The sequence below is a fragment of the Thalassophryne amazonica genome, chromosome 2 (assembly GCF_902500255.1).
Source record: "Thalassophryne amazonica chromosome 2, fThaAma1.1, whole genome shotgun sequence".
Taxonomy (NCBI): domain Eukaryota; kingdom Metazoa; phylum Chordata; class Actinopteri; order Batrachoidiformes; family Batrachoididae; genus Thalassophryne; species Thalassophryne amazonica.
The window spans coordinates 74665074-74687194 of record NC_047104.1 but is presented as its reverse complement, the minus strand read 5'-3'; the positions used below and the strand labels follow the sequence as shown (position 1 = coordinate 74687194).

Here is a 22121-nt window from a genome sequence, read left to right as displayed (position 1 = left end):
CTTAAAACGGCCTCATTTCTGCTTATAACTTACTTTAGAATGATTTCAGAGGTTTTACTTTGTCATCTGATAGTTAATAATCCCATGTTTCCCTTTGATCGCTTTGGGGGAAGAGAGTCCATCTCAGACAAGCTGCTGAGTTACGAAATGACGCATGCCCAGTGGTGTCAGGGCGGACCAATTTTTAGGGTTGGACCATTTGGTCTGTGATGCCGGTTTGGACTATTACCACTATAATACTCAGGATTACAGATCAATGATCAAAGATGAGTGATATGTCTCTTTATCAAAAAATTAGGTGGGCTTCATAGATAATTGGCAAAGCTTCTGGGGAAAACCTGGTCTTGCTAGGAGAGACGGCATCCATCCCACTTTGGATGGAGCAGCTCTCATTTCTAGAAATCTGGCCAATTTTCTTAAATCCTCCAAACCGTGACTATCCAGGGTTGGGACCAGGAAGCAGAGTTGTAGTCTTACACACCTCTCTGCAGCTTCTCTCCCCCTGCCATCCCCTCATTACCCCATCCCCGTAGAGACGGTGTCTGCTCCCAGACCACCAATAACCAGCAAAAATCTATTTAAGCATAAAAATTCAAAAAGAAAAAATAATATAGCACCTTCAACTGCACCACAGACTAAAACAGTTAAATGTGGTCTATTAAACATTAGGTCTCTCTCTTCTAAGTCCCTGTTGGTAAATGATATAATAATTGATCAACATATTGATTTATTCTGCCTTACAGAAACCTGGTTACAGCAGGATGAATATGTTAGTTTAAATGAGTCAACACCCCCGAGTCACACTAACTGTCAGAATGCTTGTAGCACGGGCCGAGGCGGAGGATTAGCAGCAATCTTCCATTCCAGCTTATTAATTAATCAAAAACCCAGACAGAGCTTTAATTCATTTGAAAGCTTGACTCTTAGTCTTGTCCATCCAAATTGGAAGTCCCAAAAACCAGTTTTATTTGTTATTATCTATCGTCCACCTGGTCGTTACTGTGCTCAAAATGTAAATGAGTCCACCCACCACTTTAATCATATCTTAGATCTTGTTCTGACTTATGGTATGGAAATAGAAGACTTAACAGTATTCCCTGAAAACTCCCTTCTGTCTGATCATTTCTTAATAACATTTACATTTACTCTGATGGACTACCCAGCAGTGGGGAATAAGTTTCATTACACTAGAAGTCTTTCAGAAAGCGCTGTAACTAGGTTTAAGGATATGATTCCTTCTTTATGTTCTCTAATGCCATACACAGTGCAGAGTAGCTACCTAAACTCTGTGAGATAGAGTATCTCGTCAATAGTTTTACATCCTCATTGAAGACAACTTTGGATGCTGTAGCTCCTCAGAAAAAGAGAGCTTTAAATCAGAAGTGCCTGACTCCGTGGTATAACTCACAAACTCGTAGCTTAAAGCAGATAACCCGTAAGTTGGAGAGGAAATGGCGTCTCACTAATTTAGAAGATCTTCACTTAGCCTGGAAAAAGAGTCTGTTGCTCTATAAAAAAAGCCCTCCGTAAAGCTAGGACATCTTTCTACTCATCACTAATTGAAGAAAATAAGAACAACCCCAGGTTTCTTTTCAGCACTGTAGCCAGGCTGACAAAGAGTCAGAGCTCTATTGAGCTGAGTATTCCATTAACTTTAACTAGTAATGACTTCATGACTTTCTTTGCTAACAAAATTTTAACTATTAGAGAAAAAATTACTCATAACCATCCCAAAGACGTATCGTTATCTTTGGCTGCTTTCAGTGATGCCGGTATTTGGTTAGACTCTTTCTCTCCGATTGTTCTGTCTGAGTTATTTTCATTAGTTACTTCATCCAAACCATCAACATGTTTATTAGACCCCATTCCTACCAGGCTGCTCAAGGAAGCCCTACCATTATTTAATGCTTCGATCCTAAATATGATCAATCTATCTTTGTTAGTTGGCTATGTACCACAGGCTTTTAAGGTGGCAGTAATTAAACCATTACTTAAAAAGCCATCACTTGACCCAGCTATCTTAGCTAATTATAGGCCAATCTCCAACCTTCCTTTTCTCTCAAAAATTCTTGAAAGGGTAGTTGTAAAACAGCTAACTGATCATCTGCAGAGGAATGGTCTATTTGAAGAGTTTCAGTCAGGTTTTAGAATTCATCATTGTACAGAAACAGCATTAGTGAAGGTTACAAATGATCTTCTTATGGCCTCGGACAGTGGACTCATCTCTGTGCTTGTTCTGTTAGACCTCAGTGCTGCTTTTGATACTGTTGACCATAAAATTTTATTACAGAGATTAGAGCATGCCATAGGTATTAAAGGCACTGCGCTGCGGTGGTTTGGATCATATTTGTCTAATAGATTACAATTTGTTCATGTAAATGGGGAATCTTCTTCACAGACTAAAGTTAATTATGGAGTTCCACAAGGTTCTGTGCTAGGACCAATTTTATTCACTTTATACATGCTTCCCTTAGGCAGTATTATTAGACGGTATTGCTTAAATTTTCATTGTTACGCAGATGATACCCAGCTTTATCTATCCATGAAGCCAGAGGACACACACCAATTAGCTAAACTGCAGGATTGTCTTACAGACATAAAGACATGGATGACCTCTAATTTCCTGCTTTTAAACTCAGATAAAACTGAAGTTATTGTACTTGGCCCCACAAATCTTAGAAACATGGTGTCTAATCAGATCCTTACTCTGGATGGCATTACCCTGACCTCTAGTAATACTGTGAGAAATCTTGGAGTCATTTTTGATCAGGATATGTCATTCAAAGCGCATATTAAACAAATATGTAGGACTGCTTTTTTGCATTTATGCAATATCTCTAAAATTAGAAAGGTCTTGTCTCAGAGTGATGCTGAAAAACTAATTCATGCATTTATTTCCTCTAGGCTGGACTATTGTAATTCATTATTATTAGGTTGTCCTAAAAGTTCCCTAAAAAGCCTTCAGTTAATTCAAAATGCTGCAGCTAGAGTACTAACGGGGACTAGAAGGAGAGAGCATATCTCACCCATATTGGCCTCTCTTCATTGGCTTCCTGTTAATTCTAGAATAGAATTTAAAATTGTTCTTCTTACTTATAAGGTTTTGAATAATCAGGTCCCATCTTATCTTAGGGACCTCGTAGTACCATATCACCCCAATAGAGCACTTCGCTCTCAGACTGCAGGCTTACTTGTAGTTCCTAGGGTTTGTAAGAGTAGAATGGGAGGCAGAGCCTTCAGCTTTCAGGCTCCTCTCCTGTGGAACCAGCTCCCAATTCAGATCAGGGAGACAGACACCCTCTCTACTTTTAAGATTAGGCTTAAAACTTTCCTTTTTGCTAAAGCTTATAGTTAGGGCTGGATCAGGTGACCCTGAATCATCCCTTAGTTATGCTGCTATAGACGTAGACTGCTGGGGGGTTCCCACGATGCACTGTTTCTTTCTCTTTTTGCTCTGTATGCACCACTCTGCATTTAATCATTAGTGATCGATCTCTGCTCCCCTCCACAGCATGTCTTTTTCCTGGTTCTCTCCCTCAGCCCCAACCAGTCCCAGCAGAAGACTGTCCCTCCCTGAGCCTGGTTCTGCTGGAGGTTTCTTCCTGTTAAAAGGGAGTTTTTCCTTCCCACTGTAGCCAAGTGCTTGCTCACAGGGGGTCGTTTTGACCGTTGGGGTTTTACATAATTATTATATGGCCTTGCCTTACAATATAAGGCGCCTTGGGGCAACTGTTTGTTGTGATTTGGCGCTATATAAAAAAAAAATTGATTGAATTGATCATGATTAAAAGAGTTATGATCAATGATCGAAGACAGTATCCAAGCAGTGACGTGCGGTGAGGTTGATGGCTGCTGAGGCACTGATTTCATCACAATCAGATTTACAAACATATGAACCCCACAGAGTAACTTAATCACTGTTTGATTGGCAGCAGTTAACGGGTTATGTTTAAAATCTCATATTAGCATTCTTTACACATACAAACTGTAGCACACAAAAAGCACATTTAATAAAAAAAATGTTATTATGGTCTTACCTGTGTTAGGAAAAATTATGGAGTCTATTGTATATGAGCAAATTAATAACTATTTTTCTTCTAATAACTTAATTACTTATTTTCAACATGCGTACAGAAAGAGTCACTCCACTGCCACGGCGTTGACTCATATGTCGGATGATTGGTTCAGAGAGGTTGGAAAGAAGAACATAGTTGGTACCGTGTTTCTCGATCTCTCTGCTGTTTTTGATATTATTGACCATGATTTGTTATTGGAAAAACGTGCTTGTTCTGGTTTTGAGCTATCAGCTCTGACTTGGTTCAATAGTTACTTATCTAACAGAACACAGACAGTGTTTTTTAATGGCAGTTTTTCTAACACCAGGAGGTTATTATGCGTAGTGCCACAAGGGAGTTGCCTCGGTCCATTACACTATGTAACAAATTTTTATTTTTGTTTTGTTCCTGGGTACACAGTGTGTTTTCCTAACCTGTTATGCCTTAAATAAATAGAAAATAGCTGTTATTCCACAGAAACTTTGCTTCTGTGATCAGGACAATGATATTTTGAAATTTGTCTGTTTTCAAGAATATTCTCGATTTGCCTTCACTACTACGGAGTAGTCTTCTAGAATATTCTTTAACTGCTAGAACTGTCCAGAATTTTCTAGAAGTTTCCAGAATTATCTAGAAATTTCAAGAAACTTTTAGAACTTTCTAGAACGTTAAAAAAATAAAATCAAAGTTTGTGCTGAATGTAGTCATTTTTCCATAGACTTTAGACATAAGCAGTTGAAATATAACACTTAGAAGCCAGGAACAAAAATTGTGTTACATAGTGTTATTATTTACAATTTTCATGAATGATTTACCATATATTTTACATAAAGCTAGTATAGTAATGTATGCAGATGATTCAACCATTTATACATCAGCACGCTCATGAAATGATCTTGAAACTGTTTTAGATATGGAATTCCATAATGTAGTTTAGTGGGTAATTTATAATAAGTTAGTGTTAAATACAGAAAAGACTAACTGTATGGTTATTGGATCTAGCTGTGTTGTTATGAAAAACCTCATATTATACATTGAGATTAATAATATGATAATAAATGAAGTGCATGAGACCAAGCTGCTGGGTGTAGTGGTAGATTCAGAATTATCATGGAAAAAAACATATAAATAATATTTTTGTAAAAATGGGCAGGGGTATATCAATTATGAGAAGACATGCAAGGTTTCTAAGTTGCACTACAAAGAAGTATGCTATTAACGCACTACTATTAGTATATTCGGACTATTGCCCAGTAGTTTGGTCAAATGCTGCTGGGGAATTGATAAATAGATTACAGATTATTCAGAACAGGGGTGCTCATGTGGCACTTAGTTGCAGTTATAGGAGAAATATCATCACAATGCATAAAAAAATTAAACTGGTTGTTAGTCAAAGATAGACTTTTATATTCGCTGATCATTTTTGTTAGAAAAATTATTGTCACTAAGTTACCTTATATTTTGTTTTGGAATTTTTCTTAGTTCAGAAAATCATACGTACAGAACCAGACATGTGGTGGGAAATTTTACGTTACCTGTAGCTAGAACCAATGCCATTAAGAACACTGTCACATTTAGGGGTATGCATGAATGGAACTTATTACTGGTTCACATTAAACTCAGTGCAAATCAATGTTTCTTTAAAAAACTTCTGAAACAGTATTTATCGGAATATGAGTAATCTGACTCAACCTTTTCAACAAATATAGATGATGATTAATTTGATATGATTTTTTGTGATTTTTATTTTCATTTATTTTTATATATATTTTTTAATGTATTTTTGATTTACTATATTTGTAAATCTGTTGGACCCCAGGAAGAGTAGCTAATGGGGATCCAAACAAACAATAAGCAATAAACCTTTACTTATAAATGAAGTCCATGTGCCGCTTCTTCTGAACAAAAGCATTGATGACTTGCTTGTGGAAGTTTTCCTTATCTTCCTTCAGTTATAAAGTCTCCCTGTCTCAGTGGAGATCACTGCCAGGGAAGAAAGTTGTCCATCAGTCATGTTCCGACTGTATGTTTGGAGCCTTTTCTGGCTTTGAATGTGAGTGGTCAACCGCTCGTGTTTGATGAGACTTCTTCCAGGTGAGAGGAAAAAATAAATGAATGGCTGCTTATAATGCAGCTGAGGAGTTGCTGCAAGAAAAATCCCTGGGATCACTAGAGCCCCCTAACATGAGGCAGGAGAACTGCGTGCCTCAACTAGTGCCTTTTTGCAGCCGTTTTGTGGTCGCTCAGCACACAAAACACGTTACACACACATACAGCAGCTGAAAAAAACACTGTATATTATGTACATCAGCTATACTATGGAATTTAAGTTCATATCCAAAGAGTTTGACCATCTTAATGTCGACATACAGAGAGACAGCAATACAGTCTCACTGCACAGCATTCCAGCAGTTAGCCAAGTGATTGCGCAATCCAAGGTGAGGTATGGCTGGGTGCTACCTCACCGCACATCTCTTTTCAGTATTTGAACGCCAAATAACTTTATAGAAAATAACTTTATAGTACAAATCACTGGATAAATATACTCATCACTCATCTTCAACCACTTATCCCGGATCGGGTCACGGGAGCAACAGCTCTAGCAGGGGACCCCAGACTTCCCTTTCCCACAGGTGAGGCACAGAATCACCTGCCTCCCCAGACCGCACATCACTGTATCCAAGTATCCAGTATCAAAGGAATAGGATGCCACGTCAACGCTCATAAGCAAGATTGAATCAATTCATCATTGAAACAAAGCGTACCTCTCCATCAAAATTCATTAAAATCTGTTCATGTTTCTTTGAGATGACCTGCTGACTGATAGTCTCTCTGACCAACTGACTAACAAATGAATGGCAACTAAAACATCAAATATAACCAAATGGTAAAAAAAGGGGGAGGGGAATTGAGTATTCTAATTGTTAGCAGTTGTTTGTGCATAAACTAAATTTTCAGAAACAAAGTACAACTCGGCATATATGTTCATTTGATGTACCTTGTGTTGATATGCCATCTGTTTTGCGTCCATAACATAAATCACCAGCAGCATTGGAGAGTTATCTTAACATCTGTGTACTTTTATTTCAATCACATTCAGGGAAATAACTTAATTTGGTTGCATGGTGATTATTTACATTGACTGTGGGTGTTGCCACATTGAATTTCAGAGAAACAGCTCTCCATAAACTGGAGAATAATTGGTTCTGCTCCATGCTTCCTATATGAAGTACATTACAGGCTTTGCCTGCCACAACGTATGGACACATTAAGTTTGGAGAGTGTCTTAAAAAGCAAACCACATAACGAACACTTAAAAAAGAGCAGATGGACACCCCTGCTGAGTGTGGTCTGAGGTTTCGTCCATTTTTTCTTGCCACTGTTGCCAATGTTAAGTGGTAGTTAAGTGGTTAAGGTTAGACCTTACTTGTGTGAAGCGCCTTGGTGTGACGTATGTTGTAATTTGGTGCTGTACAGGGACGTCATAATAATGTGTGTTAATGGATTTGTGTTTGTGTGTATGTAGGGCTCAGCCGTGGCGGTGAGTGTACAGGGTGATGGAGGACGGCACTATAATGATGGACAGTGGCATCACATCATGGCATTAAGGCGAGGAGCTGTGGGAACAATCATAGTAAACAATCAGTACAGAGGTAACTTCTCATATGTCTCCCTGCAGGTGTGCATGTATACATTTTCTGTCAGTGTGCGACAAATTGCATAACATTCCTCACATGTAGTATTTTTTCTCTCTTTCTCAATCTCGCTCTCTTTTACCTCACTTTTCTGCTGTCCTGTCCTCTTTTGTTCACTTTTTAATTTATTGTTATTAAATGTTCAGATTTCAACTTTGTTTTTATGTTCTGCCTTCCTTCTCAATCACCAGGCAGTGCGTTAGCTTCCAGTGGCAATACAGTTATTGGTGAGAACACTGGTGTGTTTATTGGAGGGCTGCCTGATAATTTTACTCTACTAAGGAAAGATTCAGGTCAGTTCACTCCTCACCAGGCCCATTTTTGATTATTAATTATTCTATGGAGGTTTTATTGTTACCTCTGTCAGTGTGTTGGTCTGTCTGATTTTTTTTCTTGGACATAAAGAAAGAAGGAAAGGATCTGTACATCTTGTTCCTTGACTTGGCCAATGCCTATCAGTTCCTCATTTCCTATTGTGGACTGCATTTAAATTCTTTGAGGTCCCTACAAAAATAGCAAATCTTTTAAATCGCTGCTTCCCTTATGTTCATTTTTGCATCACAGCATTGCATTTTACCACATCTTGGCAAACACTAGAAGTAGATATCATGACCGAATGCACCACCTCCCCACTGGCATTTACTTTGACAATGGAGCTTAACATCAGAGCCTCAAAATGGATTGTGAGGGTAAACAGCTACTGGTTGGTCAATACAACACCACTGATGACAGCTGAACCCCTGCAACAATAGGCTTTTGAAAAACCTTTATCAGCTTCATCATGTGCGCACAAAATTAAGTAAAGTCCAGCAACTGCTGTAGCATCTCCACTCTACAGGGAAAATTGCAGAGAAAAGCCCCAACTGTTTCAGAAAGGCCAGTGAAGGGCTTGAGTCGGTTGTTTGAAGACACAATCACATATATAACTCACATCAACAAAACCTTGTTTCCAGGTCATCTCAAGCTGTGGGGCTTCTAGTTTGGCATCTTCCATATATGGCTCTTAACAATGATCAGCAAAGTGGAAAAACTGGAAAGACTGATCAACACACATATCAAACAGTGGGTCCTACGATGCTTAAATCCTATTGGAGTTCATGAGATTGGTAAATCAGATTTAGAAAAATTTATATGCACCAAAACAAGGTTGGTCATGACCCTCACAGAATCTGAAGATCCCATGGTTTGAGCATTGACTGCCGTATGGCAACAGGGAGGATGCGGCTCATATGAAGGTTTTCACAGTGTGACGTCTAAACAGAGTCAGTGGAGTAATTGAGAGAGCCTGTACAAAAAGAAAACTGAGTTGGCATGACATTTGGGAGATGGAGAAACCTTGGCTAAGTTTTGTCATCAGAGCCACTTATGACCTTTTGCCCACACCCCAGAACCTGACCCAGTGGTTGGTACAAGACCCGTCCTGCTCTCTCTAACCGCATACTGGAGCAGAGAAGGACTTTATTACCACAAAACAGAGCATATCCAGACTTGAATTTTTTCTCTGGCCTCTGACAAACTGTAGTGGAAATTTCTCGCTTTTGAGAAACCACCACATGGTATGACTGATGCACATATAGCATTCAGTTGGCATACACAGTATAAATAGAATTTGATTTTTGAGGCCCCGCCTCACTTTCAGCTTGAACAACCTGTTTCCATTATTAATTTGTTATTCTCCTGATAAACATTGAAGAACACCGGACATTGAAAAAGAAGAAGAACAAATGGTCCTTAATGGATGATTTTCAAGTTGCCGCTAGACAGCGCCTACGTCCATGCCTGATGACATCACAACTCCGTTTAGGTAGACGTGGTTTCGTTCAACAACAAGAACTGTCAAGAAACTTTCTCGTGTGTGGTTGGAGTTGTGTGGAGGTAGGAACAGCCTTTTGAATGCTTGAATAATGATGTCAGTCGCACAAAGAAATCAAATAATAGTGAAAACATCTTCATTGCGCCCAGAATTTTGGTATTTTGGTTGTTGAACTTTCCTAGCAATGAAGCCCCGGTCACACAGCACTAACGAATGACACTGAAGCTGAAACGAAGCAATAAATCTGCATGTTCGCATGCCGTCTGTGGCTGGAGAGGCTGTGTGCACACACACAAACAGCTGTGCACTACAGACAGCTGTGCGCATGTTCACATAATGCCAGCTACAGGAACGAAGCTGGACAACTGTTAAATTATGTCTCTGAAAGTCAACATAACTCCAGATTTCGTGTTTCATTTTGGTTTCAGTGTCCTTCGTTAGTGCCCTGTGACCAGGGCTTTACATCGATACTCACACCACTGCAGCACTCCTTCTCATTCCTTGTGGGTTAACAACAATGACAACAAAATTACTTACCGATACAGCGTGGAATTCACCACCAGTGGCCATTTCACTCCCTGGAAATCTTATAGGTGAGCTGGTGTTTCTAATGACATCAAACATGTGACCAAGAAGCTCACTAACCAGAAGTCTCGGTTTCAAGATGGCAGCGCAACTTGAAAATTGTCCATTATCATGAGTAGCCAACAAAAGTACTTATTAGCAGCTTATTTCCAGTGTCTCTCTTCCTCCCCAGCACATTTGTTCAAAGTGCCAGTTGAGCGCTTAGCTGCAATCATGAAGCAAGCCCAGATTGCGGGCATCCCAGTCTAAAGAGCAAACCATTTCACCACCACCACCCTTAAATCCAAGTGTGACTTTGACACTTGGTTTTAAAATTGATTGTTCAGTACATTCCAAAGCACAAATGGAATGTTTTAATAAGTGTTTATCCCCTGCTAGCCGAAGGCCTGAAGGGGGGATTATGTGGTGGCAATTTTTGTCTGTCTATCTGTCTGTCTGTCCATCTGTCCATCCATCCAAAAAAGGGTAAAAGCTTTCTGAAATCAACTCCTCTCAAAGTTTTAGGAGGAATTTTGTGAAACTTGGTACAATTCCTTGTTATAGGTTGGTAATATGAACATTATCATATCATTCAAGTTGGGCCCATTTTACTAGTGTTATGGCCCTTGATTAACAAATCTATAATCTGTCAGTTTCATGAGTGGGTGGCTGCATTCTGAAATCAAGTCCTCTCACATTTGTAAGAGGAATTTCATGAACCTTGGTACAAGTCCTTGTTATAGGTTGGTAATATGCATATCATATTATTCGAGTTGGGCCCATTTTACAAGAGTTATGGCCCTTGATTAATAAATCTAGACTCCATAAGTTTCATGAGTGGGTGCCTGCATTCTTAAATCAAGTCCTCTCACATTTTTATGAGGAATTTTGTGAACCTTGGTACAAGTTCTTGTTAGAGGTTGGTAGTATACATATTATCATATTGTTCGAGTTGGGCCAATTTTACCAGAGTTCTGGCCCTTGATTAACAAACCTAAACACTGCCAGTTTCATGAGTGGATGTCTGCATTCTGAAATCAACCATCACATACCTTGAAATGTTATCAGAATGTAGCATGCACTTGTACCAAAACAGCATTTGCCAGCAGGGGATATTTGGGCAGCACTGTGGATTAGTGATGAGCACTGTTGCCTCACAGTCAGAAGGTCATGAGTTCGATTACCACCTGTGTCCTTTCTGTGTGGAGTTTGTATTTTTTCAAAAGGTTTGCGTAGGTTTCCTCCAGGTGTACTGGTTTCTTCTCACATTTAAAGACATGCAGATCAGGTGAACTGGAAACTTTATAATTGTCCGGGTCTCCCTTACAAAAGAGGGACTAACCTGGTTAAATAAAGGTTAAATTTAATTAATATTGTGCTCTCAGAGCACTCGTGTTAATGTTGCCTGTCTCACTAGGTGATGCCCAGCTTGTGGAACAGGGCTTCTCTGGTTGCCTTCGGGATTTGACTTTTAAGATGATTGACAGCCCGCTGGAGGAGTGGAAGGTCGTGGACTGGGGAAAAGCTACAGAAAAGGTGGCAGCCTTTGAAAGCTGGGAGGGATGCCCTCTTCACACTGTGGATGGAGCCCATTTTCTGGGTCATGGTAGGTTCATCATTCAAAGGTTGTTACTGATAATTAAAAAAAAAAATCTGTTGCTTTTTTAAAAATGCATTTATTCCCTTATTTCGCAGAGTGCACATTGAATGTTGCATGTTTCAACATTTTGGCATATATCAAAATGATACAATGTAACACAATTCATTGTGAAACTTTGTCAAATCATGTTCACACCCATGCAACAGCTTTACAGTTAAACATATCAAACACCTTTAAACATACTTTGGAACTCCATTGTATGCTTTTTTTCTGTTAGAGTCACCAGTTTGACTGTTTGGGTTAAAATAAATTTCAAGAGGTCAGAGGTGAGGTTTTGACAAAATCTTGAAGAGAGTTGGTCAGTAGTGGTTTTATTTGGTGGAATGGAGTGCTGACAGATTCATCTTGAAAAATATATAACCATGCCTTCTATAGTTAGGTCGGGTCTGAGAGCATGGGTTACTGACACGTCTCTGTTGTTTGTCACTCCTGAGTAATAGAGCCCTCGCTGTAAGGCAGTTGCGTATTTCATTTCATATTAATTAGCTCACCTAATGTCCAACAAACTGTCTCTCATCTTTGAGGTCTTCTTGTTTGCAATTTTAGTCATAAATGCGCTGACCCATATCTACATTTGTACACAAAATCCTTACAATCCAACAGCTATTTCCTGCATGGTAACTGTTGTTAAATATGTTTGAGTGATTTAGGATATTACTACAATTTAAAACCCAGGGAATTTTTTTATTTCAAAGTTTAACAGCAACCTTTTTGCACCAGGATTCAGGATGTTGAATTTATAATTTGAACTCATTTAAGTAAGTTCCTCTCCAAGAACCATCACCTTGTTGTTGGTGGAGAGGTTTGTGTGTCCTTATGAATCTGAGAGCTGTGTTGTCTGGAGTTTTTGTGCTCCTGGGACAGTCTCCCATGGCAAATTGGTCTCAGGCAAGGGGCCAGACAAAGAACGCTTTACAAAGACTCCATGGACAAATGAGACAGAGAGAATGTGACCCAGCCCAGAAGAAGCTCCCATCTGTACCCAGGCCTGGACACAGGGCCGGTCAGTGAGTGCCAGGTGGCCAGGCTTGCCATGGAGCCTGGCAGGCCTCAGACTGAAGATACATTCCAGCTCCACCCTCTGAGCTCACCACCCACAGGGGGAACCGTTGTGTTCGGGTGCGCTGTCCCATGGGTGGTAGTGAAAGTCGAGGGCCTTGACGGACCAGACCCGGGCGGCAGAAGCAAGCTCTGGTGGTGTGGAACAGCCCAGTCTCACATTTTTTTTCATGCTCACGTCACAAAATGAGTCAAATTTTTGTGATGGGTTTTTTTTAACTCACTATTACAACCCTACTCCTTCCCCCAACCCTAACCATAACTACCCCGACCCCTCGCTTCACTTTTAATTTCGTGCAGCCATCACAGAATGAATTAGAATGAATTTGTGCTGCCATGACGAAAATGAGACGCTTTTTGTCACAATATCACAAACCAGTAGATTAATGTATATTTTGTGCTGCTGAATCATGACACAGTGGAGGATGGCCTCCACTGTGGCTATGCATTGGCACCAATCCTGTTTGTGATATTAATGAACAGGATATCGAGGCATAGTCAGGAGGAGTCTTCAGTTTGATGGGCTCAGGGTCTCAGCACTGCTATTTGCAGATGACGTTATCTTGTTAGCATCATTGGTCTGTGACCTCCTGCACTCACTGGGTCGCTTTGCAGACAGGTGTGAAGCGGCTGGGATGAGGATCAGTACCTCTAAATCTGAGGCCATGGTGCTCAGACGGGAACTGGTCTACTTCCCTACTCTGGCTAGGGAATAAGGTCTTGCCCCAAGTGAAGGAGTTCAAGTATCTCAGGGTCTTGTTCATGAGGGAGAGGACAAACGAGCATAAGATTGGCCGGGGAATCTGCGCAGCAGGGATGGTATTGCATTTGCTTTACTGTATTGTTGTGATGAAAAGGGAGTTGAGCCAAAAGGTGAAGCTCTCGATCTACCGGTCAATCCTATTCTCACCTATGGTCATGAGGGTTAGGTCGTGACAGCAAGAACTAGATTATAGCTACAAGTGGCCAAAATGAGTTTCCCAAGTCTCGAAGGAGCTTTACAAGGGTAAGGTTGGACTTTAGCTACCACCCTGAGCAAACACATAGGCAATAGTGGTAAGGAAAAACTCCCTCAAGCACTTTGTTAAGGAAGAAACAAGCAGACCAGATTCAGAGCGGTGACCAACTGCACTGGCCATACTACCAATAACAAAATCAAATAAACAAAATACAACAGAGAAATGTCAAACATGCAAAACACATGAAAGAAGTCAGGGTGTCACAGACTGAATGGTTCCCCCTAAAAATCGGTCCGCCCTGCCTTACCTGCGCATGCGTCATCAGCCGCAGTTCACTGATTATCACCTCGTTTCTGCTTTATAACTGCACTCCAGTCATCATCTATCTCAGTGACATATATCTAAAGCTTTTGTACAACAATCATTTCCACATAAATTCAGCATTATTTCATCATAAAAGGAGGAGGAGGAAGCGATCAGAGCCCCGCAGCTACATGAGCTGCTAGCTGTTGCGTTCACTGCGCGTCCGTCATTTCAAAGCATCACAGTTAATCACCTTGTTTCTGCTTAAAACAGCCTCATTTCTGCTTAAATCTGACTTTAGAATGATTTAAGAGGATTTACCTTGTCATCTGATGGTTAATAATCCCATTAATCCATTTGATCACTTTGGGTGAAGAGACTGTCTCAGACGAGCTGCTGAATGACGCATGCACAGTGAAGGCAGGGCCGACAAATTTTTAGGGGGGGACTGTTTGGTCTGTGACAAGGGTCCAGATAATCAAAGGTTCAGTGGACATCATGACCCACAGTTCATCACAAGTGGCAAAGTTCATCGTTGTGTCTTGTGACTTGGGTCCAGAAACCACATGCTCAGACAAGAGGCTGTTAGATGGATATGGTTGTGATCCTCCAAAGAACAGCCATCGAGGAACATAGATCTACAGTATCTTGGACCACTGCACCTCAGACATGGCAAGTCTGAGTCCAGCACCACTAATATTACCATAAAATATAGGCTGGAGGGACCTCAATATCGGTCTTGTTAATCATGTAGATCAACACACAGAACAGATGAGTTTTTAATCTGTATTTGAATGAGTCATCAGAAACAGACTTTTAATTTTTGGCAGGCAGACTATATCACAGAACAGTCTCCTTCACTCTTCTTGAATGTTAGTCTGTCATCTCACCGTTTCAAAATTGCTCCAGGTTCTGATTCTTCATTTCATTGAATTTTTGGACTTGGAAATAATCCATTTTTAATCTTGCAAGCATACCAATGCAAATGTAATAATTAAAAGAAAAATCTGCATGTTGCACATATGTGAGTGGTGAAGTATTGCTCATTTGATTCTAGTTCAGTGCATAAACAATATCACATGGGCAGTATGGAACCTGAGGACCCTGTACGACTGCATCAGTTAGAAAATGAAAATTTTAGCCATGTTGTCATCAAACATTTTTAAGAAAATGTTTTAGCTCTATTCATCAGCATCAACATGGATGTAAATAACACCTGCACATGCTAAAATCAATTTTGCCCTGCTGCAGGGTTGTGAGACTGGGTTGTATTCAATTTAGTAAGCCGTAACTAATAAACGGGCAAAGGTGTTTATTAAGTGTTCCTGTTGACAGAGGTGATAATGAGGTTGATGTCTCTTGTTGATAAATATTATGTTGCTAATTGAATTGATCTCTGAGTGAACAATTAGTTTCAGCTGTGCATATTTCTTGCATGATTGTTTTTAAGTTCTAGTGGTTAAGCATTGGGCTTGAGACCAGAGGAGCCTCGGTTCAAATCCCAGCCTGACTGGAAAATCACTAAGGATCCTTGGGCAAGGTCCTTAATCCCTATTGCTCCCGGTGTGTAGTGAGCATCTTGTATGGCAGCACCTTCACATCGGGGTGAATGTATTTGTAAAGCACTTTGAGCATCTGATGCAGATGGAAAAGTGCTATATAAATGCAGTCCATTTATGTCCACTCATACAACCATTATGCAAGTATTTCAAGGTTGAATTTATAATGAAAAATGCATTTCATATTTCATGATTTATTTATGGCAGCACAGCAAGAAGGTTGTGGGATCGCTTCCCACCTATGGCCTTTCTGTGTGGCGTTTGCATGTTCTCCCATGTTTGCGTGGGTTCCCTCCCACATCCAAAGGACATGTAGATTAGGTGAATTGGAAACTTTAACTGTTCCGTAGGTGTGTGTGTGGGTGTGAATGTGTTTGTTTTTCTGTATATGGCCCTGTGACAGACTGGCATCCAGTCCAGGGTGTACCCCCCCTTTCGCGCACTATGACTGCTGGGATAGGCTGCAGCCCCCCCAACTCCATGAACCTTAATTGAAGTCAGCGGGTATTAAAAATGGCTGGATGTTTTAATTATGACTGAGATATTTCTTTGGGCTATTTAAGGTATTTATTTCTTATTGGCGTTCATGTTGGCGATCCTCCTGTCCTGTGCGCCAACTGCATTTCTTGTATATTCGTCCGTGAATTGTTCTGTGAATTGTTCTGTAATTTATGTTTTGTAGCATGGCCCAAGCAGAGGGTCACCCCTTTGAGTCTGGTCTGCTTGAGGTTTCTTCCTCAGAGGGAGTTTTTCCTTACCACTGTTGCTCTGGGGGTTGGTAAGGTTAGACCTTACCTGTGTGAAGCGCTTTGAGGCAACTCTGTTGTGATTTGGCGCTATACAAATGAAAATAAATTGAAATTGAAATTGAAATTGTTTCTGAAATAACCAACAATGTTCTTTCCTTTCTTTAGCCTTTAGTTTGGTAATGAAATTACACATTGTTTCAGGCTACTTGGAGTTGGATGAAAATGTCTTCAGTGGAGGAGAGAACTTTGCTATTTCTATGGAGTTCAGAACAGACCAGTTCAATGCACTGTTGCTCTTTTCATATAACTCACAGTCTGAAGATTACATGCTGGTAAGGAGAACACATATTCAGAGTCACTGTTTACATACTGAAAATGCTCAGAATAAATCAGACAACAAACATTCATGTTCCGTTCATGTTACTGGTTTTGTGGGTTTTCAGGTGGAGCTGGAAGGCGGTCTGCTGTCTGTTACATTTGCCTCTGAAGGTCATGTGACTGAACTGAGAATGTGGGTGGGGCTAAGTTACTGTGATGGAGACTGGAAACAATTATTATTGACTAAACGTGGCTCAGTCCTCTCTGCTGCTGTGGATGACTGGGCAGAAGAGATGGGCATTGTGGGAGGTTCAAGGAGAATGAGTGTTGATTCACCATTATATATGGGAGGTGTGCCTTTTGAGCTCACACATCGTGCTCTGAGCCATCAAAGCCACAAACACGGTAAAGTATGCACGCAGAGCAGTGCTTTTGAAAAAAAAAAAAGTGTATCTGAGTATTGCATTTATATGTAAAATATTTTAATCATCACGTCTGGGTTTGTGGTTGTCCTGGATCAAGACAAAGATCCAAGCTTTCAATGACTTGCTGGATTCGGCCATCAGAATTGTGTGTGTGTGTCGGCAGTGAATGTGTTGAACTTGAAGAGACATTCATTTATTTTGGCAGTGAGATTCATTTCTCAGCGTCTTTGGCCTTTGAGCTGAAGAGACACCTTGGAAGAGCTCATGGAGTCATGAGTTTGCTGATGCTGGCATCTGTGCTGCAGAATAAAAGTCTTTATTAATCTAAGTCTTAATCTAAGTTATTAAGTCTATATTAATCTATTATCTAAAAGTCTTTAACGGGTCCCTGCCACGCCATGACATTTTTACATATTCTTGAAGAATAAAAAACCACATGTTGTCTTTGTTTTTTTTTTACCATAAAATTACACTGGACAAGGATTTAGACATTTCATTACCCATCTGAGAATTTGTATTTACCACCTTCGAGTTGAACCATTTTTTCGCTGCGATGGATGTGACGTCATGCGAGTAAATGTGTCGAAGCGCGGCTCTGTTTACCAATACAGCAGACACAGACAGCGAAGGCATTGTGAGCGATTATAACGAAGATTTAAGTGACATATCAATTGTTTTTGAAGAAGATGAGGAGGTTTCTGATGAACGAAGCAACGGTGAAAATAATGAGGGGCTCCAGCCATACATGTTTGATCTGTACGCGACAGAAGATGAGGATGAAGCGCAGCTGTCAGGGGATGATGACAACAACAACAACGCTGTCGAGGAGGATATAAGCTGCTTACAAAACATAGAATGGTTTGTTCGCTCACCACCTTTTCTTATGATTGATCAGTTATTCCTGGCACGGTGTGTTTGTGTATGAAAAAATTATTTCAGCAGCACAGTGTGCTTAAATTCAGGAGTTTGTTCTAAAATCACTGAAAATTTCTGTACATTCTGTATATATTTAATCATTTATGTCAGTTTCTTGTGATTGCTAATTCTTCACATTTTATTCAAAGCAAATGATTGCAAATCTTTATCTGAAAAGCTGTAGACCCACATGGGATGGGGGAAAAAGATTTCTAAATAAAAGAAATTTTTACTTTTATATTTGTTGTCAAATTTTATCAGGATAATATTGTAGAAAAATGTTTATGCTAAATGGAGACTTTCCTGTCTAAAATACACATACAGAACATCTGTAAACAAATTGTGTCACATCTAATCTACTTTGAATCAACATAAGTCTGAACAAAAAACAGGCTGCTCAGTTTACATGCATATGTAGTGTTCAGAATAATAGCAGTGCTATGTGACTAAAAAGATTAATCCAGTTTTTGAGTATATTTCTTAATGTTACATGGGAAACAAGGTACCAGTAGATTCAGTAGATTCTCACAAATCCAACAAGACCAAGCATTCATGATATGCACTCTCTTAAGGCTATGAAATTGGGCTATTACTAAAAAACGTAGAAAAGGGGGTGTTCACAATAATAGTAGCATCTGCTGTTGACGCTACAAACTCAAAACTATTATGTTCAGACTGCGTTTTTAGCAATCCTGTGAATCACTAAACTACTATTTAGTTGTATAACCATGGTTTTTCATGATTTCTTCACATCTGCCAGGCATTAATTTTGTTGGTTTGGAACCAAGATTTTGCTTGTTTACTAGTGTGCTTGGGGTCATTGTCTTGTTGAAACACCCATTTCAAGGGCATGTCCTCTTCAGCATAAGGCAACATGACCTCTTCAAGTATTTTGACATATCCAAACTGATCCATGATACCTGGTATGCGATATATATAGGCCCAACACCATAGTAGGAGAAACATGCCCACATCATGCTGCTTGCACCACCATGCTTCACTGTCTTCACTGTCAACTGTGGCTTTTGCACCTGCGTATAAGTTTTCCCCTCTCCAATCAACTTTTTAATCAAACTACGCTGTTCTTCTGAACAATGTCTTGAACGTCCCATTTTCCTCAGGCTTTCAAAGAGAAAAGCATGTTCAACAGGTGCTGGCTTCATCCTTAAATAGGGGACACCTGATTCACACCTGTTTGTTCCACAAAATTGACAAACTCACTGACTGAATGCCACACTACTATTAATGTGAACACCCCCTTTTCTACTTTCTTTTACTAATAGCCCAATTTCATAGCCTTAAGAGTGTGCATATCATGAATGCTTGGTCTTGTTGGATTTGTGAGAATCTACTGAATCTACTGGTACCTTGTTTCCCATGTAACAATAAGAAATATACTCAAAACCTGGATTAATCTTTTTAGTCACATAGCACTATTATTCTGAACACTACTGTATGGAAAACACAAACATGTCAATATTCTGGTTTCTTTCAGGTGCTCATGTGAACAGTCAGCCGATGCCACTCGTGATCAAGTCTCGCTTTTGCAGGGAAATTTCTGCAGTCTTGGTGGAGATGCAGTGTGGTGGCGAAAATCCTCAATGTGTCACACAGCTGGCTCGTTTCTTGATTGTGTGTTTGGATGCAGATGTCCTCAGAGTGGCACACTATGCCTACACGATGCTCCACAGTACGAGTAAGCACATAAAATAGAAAGTTTCATTTACATGGTTTATAGAAAAAAGTAAAAAATATTCAAATACAAAAAGAATGAACTGTTGTTTTGCGCATAAATCCATGCCATTTCTTGTTGCAGAAAGTATCGTTATATCGCATATCGGCAGTTTGTGTGGTTGTGCTGGGGACATTTGGGAAGGCACAGAAGGGTGCCACTACCAGCTTGTGTTGTATTCAAAATAAGTACTTTTCCATCAACATCATCCAACTACACTGGCTTCCTGTTTCCTCCTCTGGAGTGAGGGGTTGGACTCATCAGTGGTACCTGGTCCGCTTGGCAGCATCAGCCTCAGATTTGTCCGTTCACGTTGGCTGCTCAGTGGAGGAGGATCATTGGTGGGGATTTCTGCTTGGTTTGGTGTTTTGCAGATCTGAAAATCCTCTTTTGCTGTCACTCTCACAGACTGAATAGAATGTTTTTTAACAAATTGTAAAACACTTCTCATTTGAATGAAACAATGTGAAACTTATGTGAAATTGTATTTTTATTCATTTTATCATGCTGTATAAAAATATACAAATAACAATGTGTTTTTTTTTTTTCCATTTTCCACATACCACATGTTGGATATGTGGCTAACTTTCTCACTGTGAATCCTCCTCTTTTCCACTAAGGAAAGTATATTCTGAACCTTGGTCTCTCTTGCTTTGTATGCTGTTGTTGTCTCCCTGCATTTTCATTAAAATGAAGGGTTGCCACCAAAGTCCTAAAACAGAAGTTAAAACAAAATTAATAAACAAAAATAGCTTATATACAGTAGTGTTCAGAATAATAGTAGTGCTATGTGACTAAAAAGATTAATCCAGGTTTTGAGTATATTTCTTATTGTTACATGGGAAACAAGGTACCAGTAGATTCAGTAGATTCTCACAAATCCAACAAAACCAAGCATTCATGATATGCACACTCTTAAGGCTATGAAATTGGGCTATTAGTAAAAAAAAAAGTAGAAAAGGGGGTGTTCACAATAATAGTAGTGTGGCATTTAGTCAGTGAGTTCGTCAATTTTGTGGAACAAACAGGTGTGAATCAGGTGTCCCCTATTAAGAAATAAGCCAGCACACGTTGAACATGCTTTTCTCTTTGAAAGCCTGAGGAAAATGGGACATTCAAGACATTGTTCAGAAGAACAGCGTAGTTTGATTAAAAAGTTGATTGGAGAGGGGAAAACGTATACACAGGTGCAAAGAATTATAGGCTGTTCATCTACAATGATCTCCAATGCTTTAAAATGGACAAAAAAAAAAAAACAGACGCGTGGAAGAAAACAGAAAACAACCATCAAAATGGATAGAAGAATAACCAGAATGGCAAAGGCTCACCCATTGATCAGCTCCAGGATGATCAAAGACAGTCTGGAGTTACCTGTAAAGGCGGGCTTACACTGTGCGAGTTTTGGCCCTTTTTCAGCCGATTTTTCACTCGTGCGAGAATTTTTTGGATCGCGCCGAGTTTCAGCTTAATCGTGTGTCCTGTATCGTGCAGTCTACATGGAGTAACGAGCTGCGTTTAACATCTCACGACCACCTCCTGATCAGGAATCATACGGTCGGATGAAAATCAAACCTGTTTGATATGTTGGTCAGCCGTTGTGGCTCGTGAGGGTTCCGCGCTGCTGAAGCATCTACGCGCTGATTACTTTGCGCACTGTGCGTGAGCAAACACCGGAGAGAGCAAACAGTGATCTCATGTAAAGTCTTATGTTTTTTTTTGTGTTCCCTCGCAATAACCTAATATCATATTAAAGTTCATGCCTATCAGCACGCACAGTGAGTGGAATTAGGCGGTGGGAGACTGAACAAATATGCGCGCGCGCGCACACAGCAGACAATAACAGGATTTACAACAGATGAGGGAATAAGTTGCAGCACCTTGCACAGCTGTATGACTCCGTATGAAATATAGTTTATTTATACAACAGTGTAAGTAGCAACACCCGTTATGAATGTTTGTTTTCTTTTTTACCGTCCCCTCGTGGATCATGTTGCTGTCTGCTGTGTGTGCACGCGCGCACATATACGTTCAGTCTCCCCCCACCTGATTTCACTCACTGTGCGCGCTGATAGGCATTAAATAATTTTTTTTTAAAGAAAAAAAGCTTCCGACGTGTGGTTTTTGAACGTACAATGTGAGCAGTCAGATCGCATCAGAGCGTCGGGCCATACAGTGTGAGAACATGAATCTTGCACTCTGAACTTTTAAACCCTGCGTTTTTGTCACACAGTTTGAGCTGGAGCCAAGTACAACGATTGAAAATATCGTACAGTGTATGCCCAGCCTAAGTGCTGCTTTGTGAAGCTAATTTATTT

General features: G+C 40.0%; 1 protein-coding gene across 1 annotated transcript in view; it reads left to right on the top strand.

Annotated features, from left to right (window-relative positions):
• ush2a (Usher syndrome 2A (autosomal recessive, mild)) overlaps positions 1 to 22121 on the top strand; it is a 1147097-nt gene that overhangs the window by 463696 nt on the left and 661280 nt on the right. Inside the window, 5 exon segments of the mRNA XM_034188044.1 lie at positions 7582 to 7708; positions 7942 to 8043; positions 11545 to 11733; positions 16618 to 16748; positions 16860 to 17139. Of these exon segments, the coding sequence (XP_034043935.1) occupies positions 7582 to 7708; positions 7942 to 8043; positions 11545 to 11733; positions 16618 to 16748; positions 16860 to 17139 (829 nt within the window).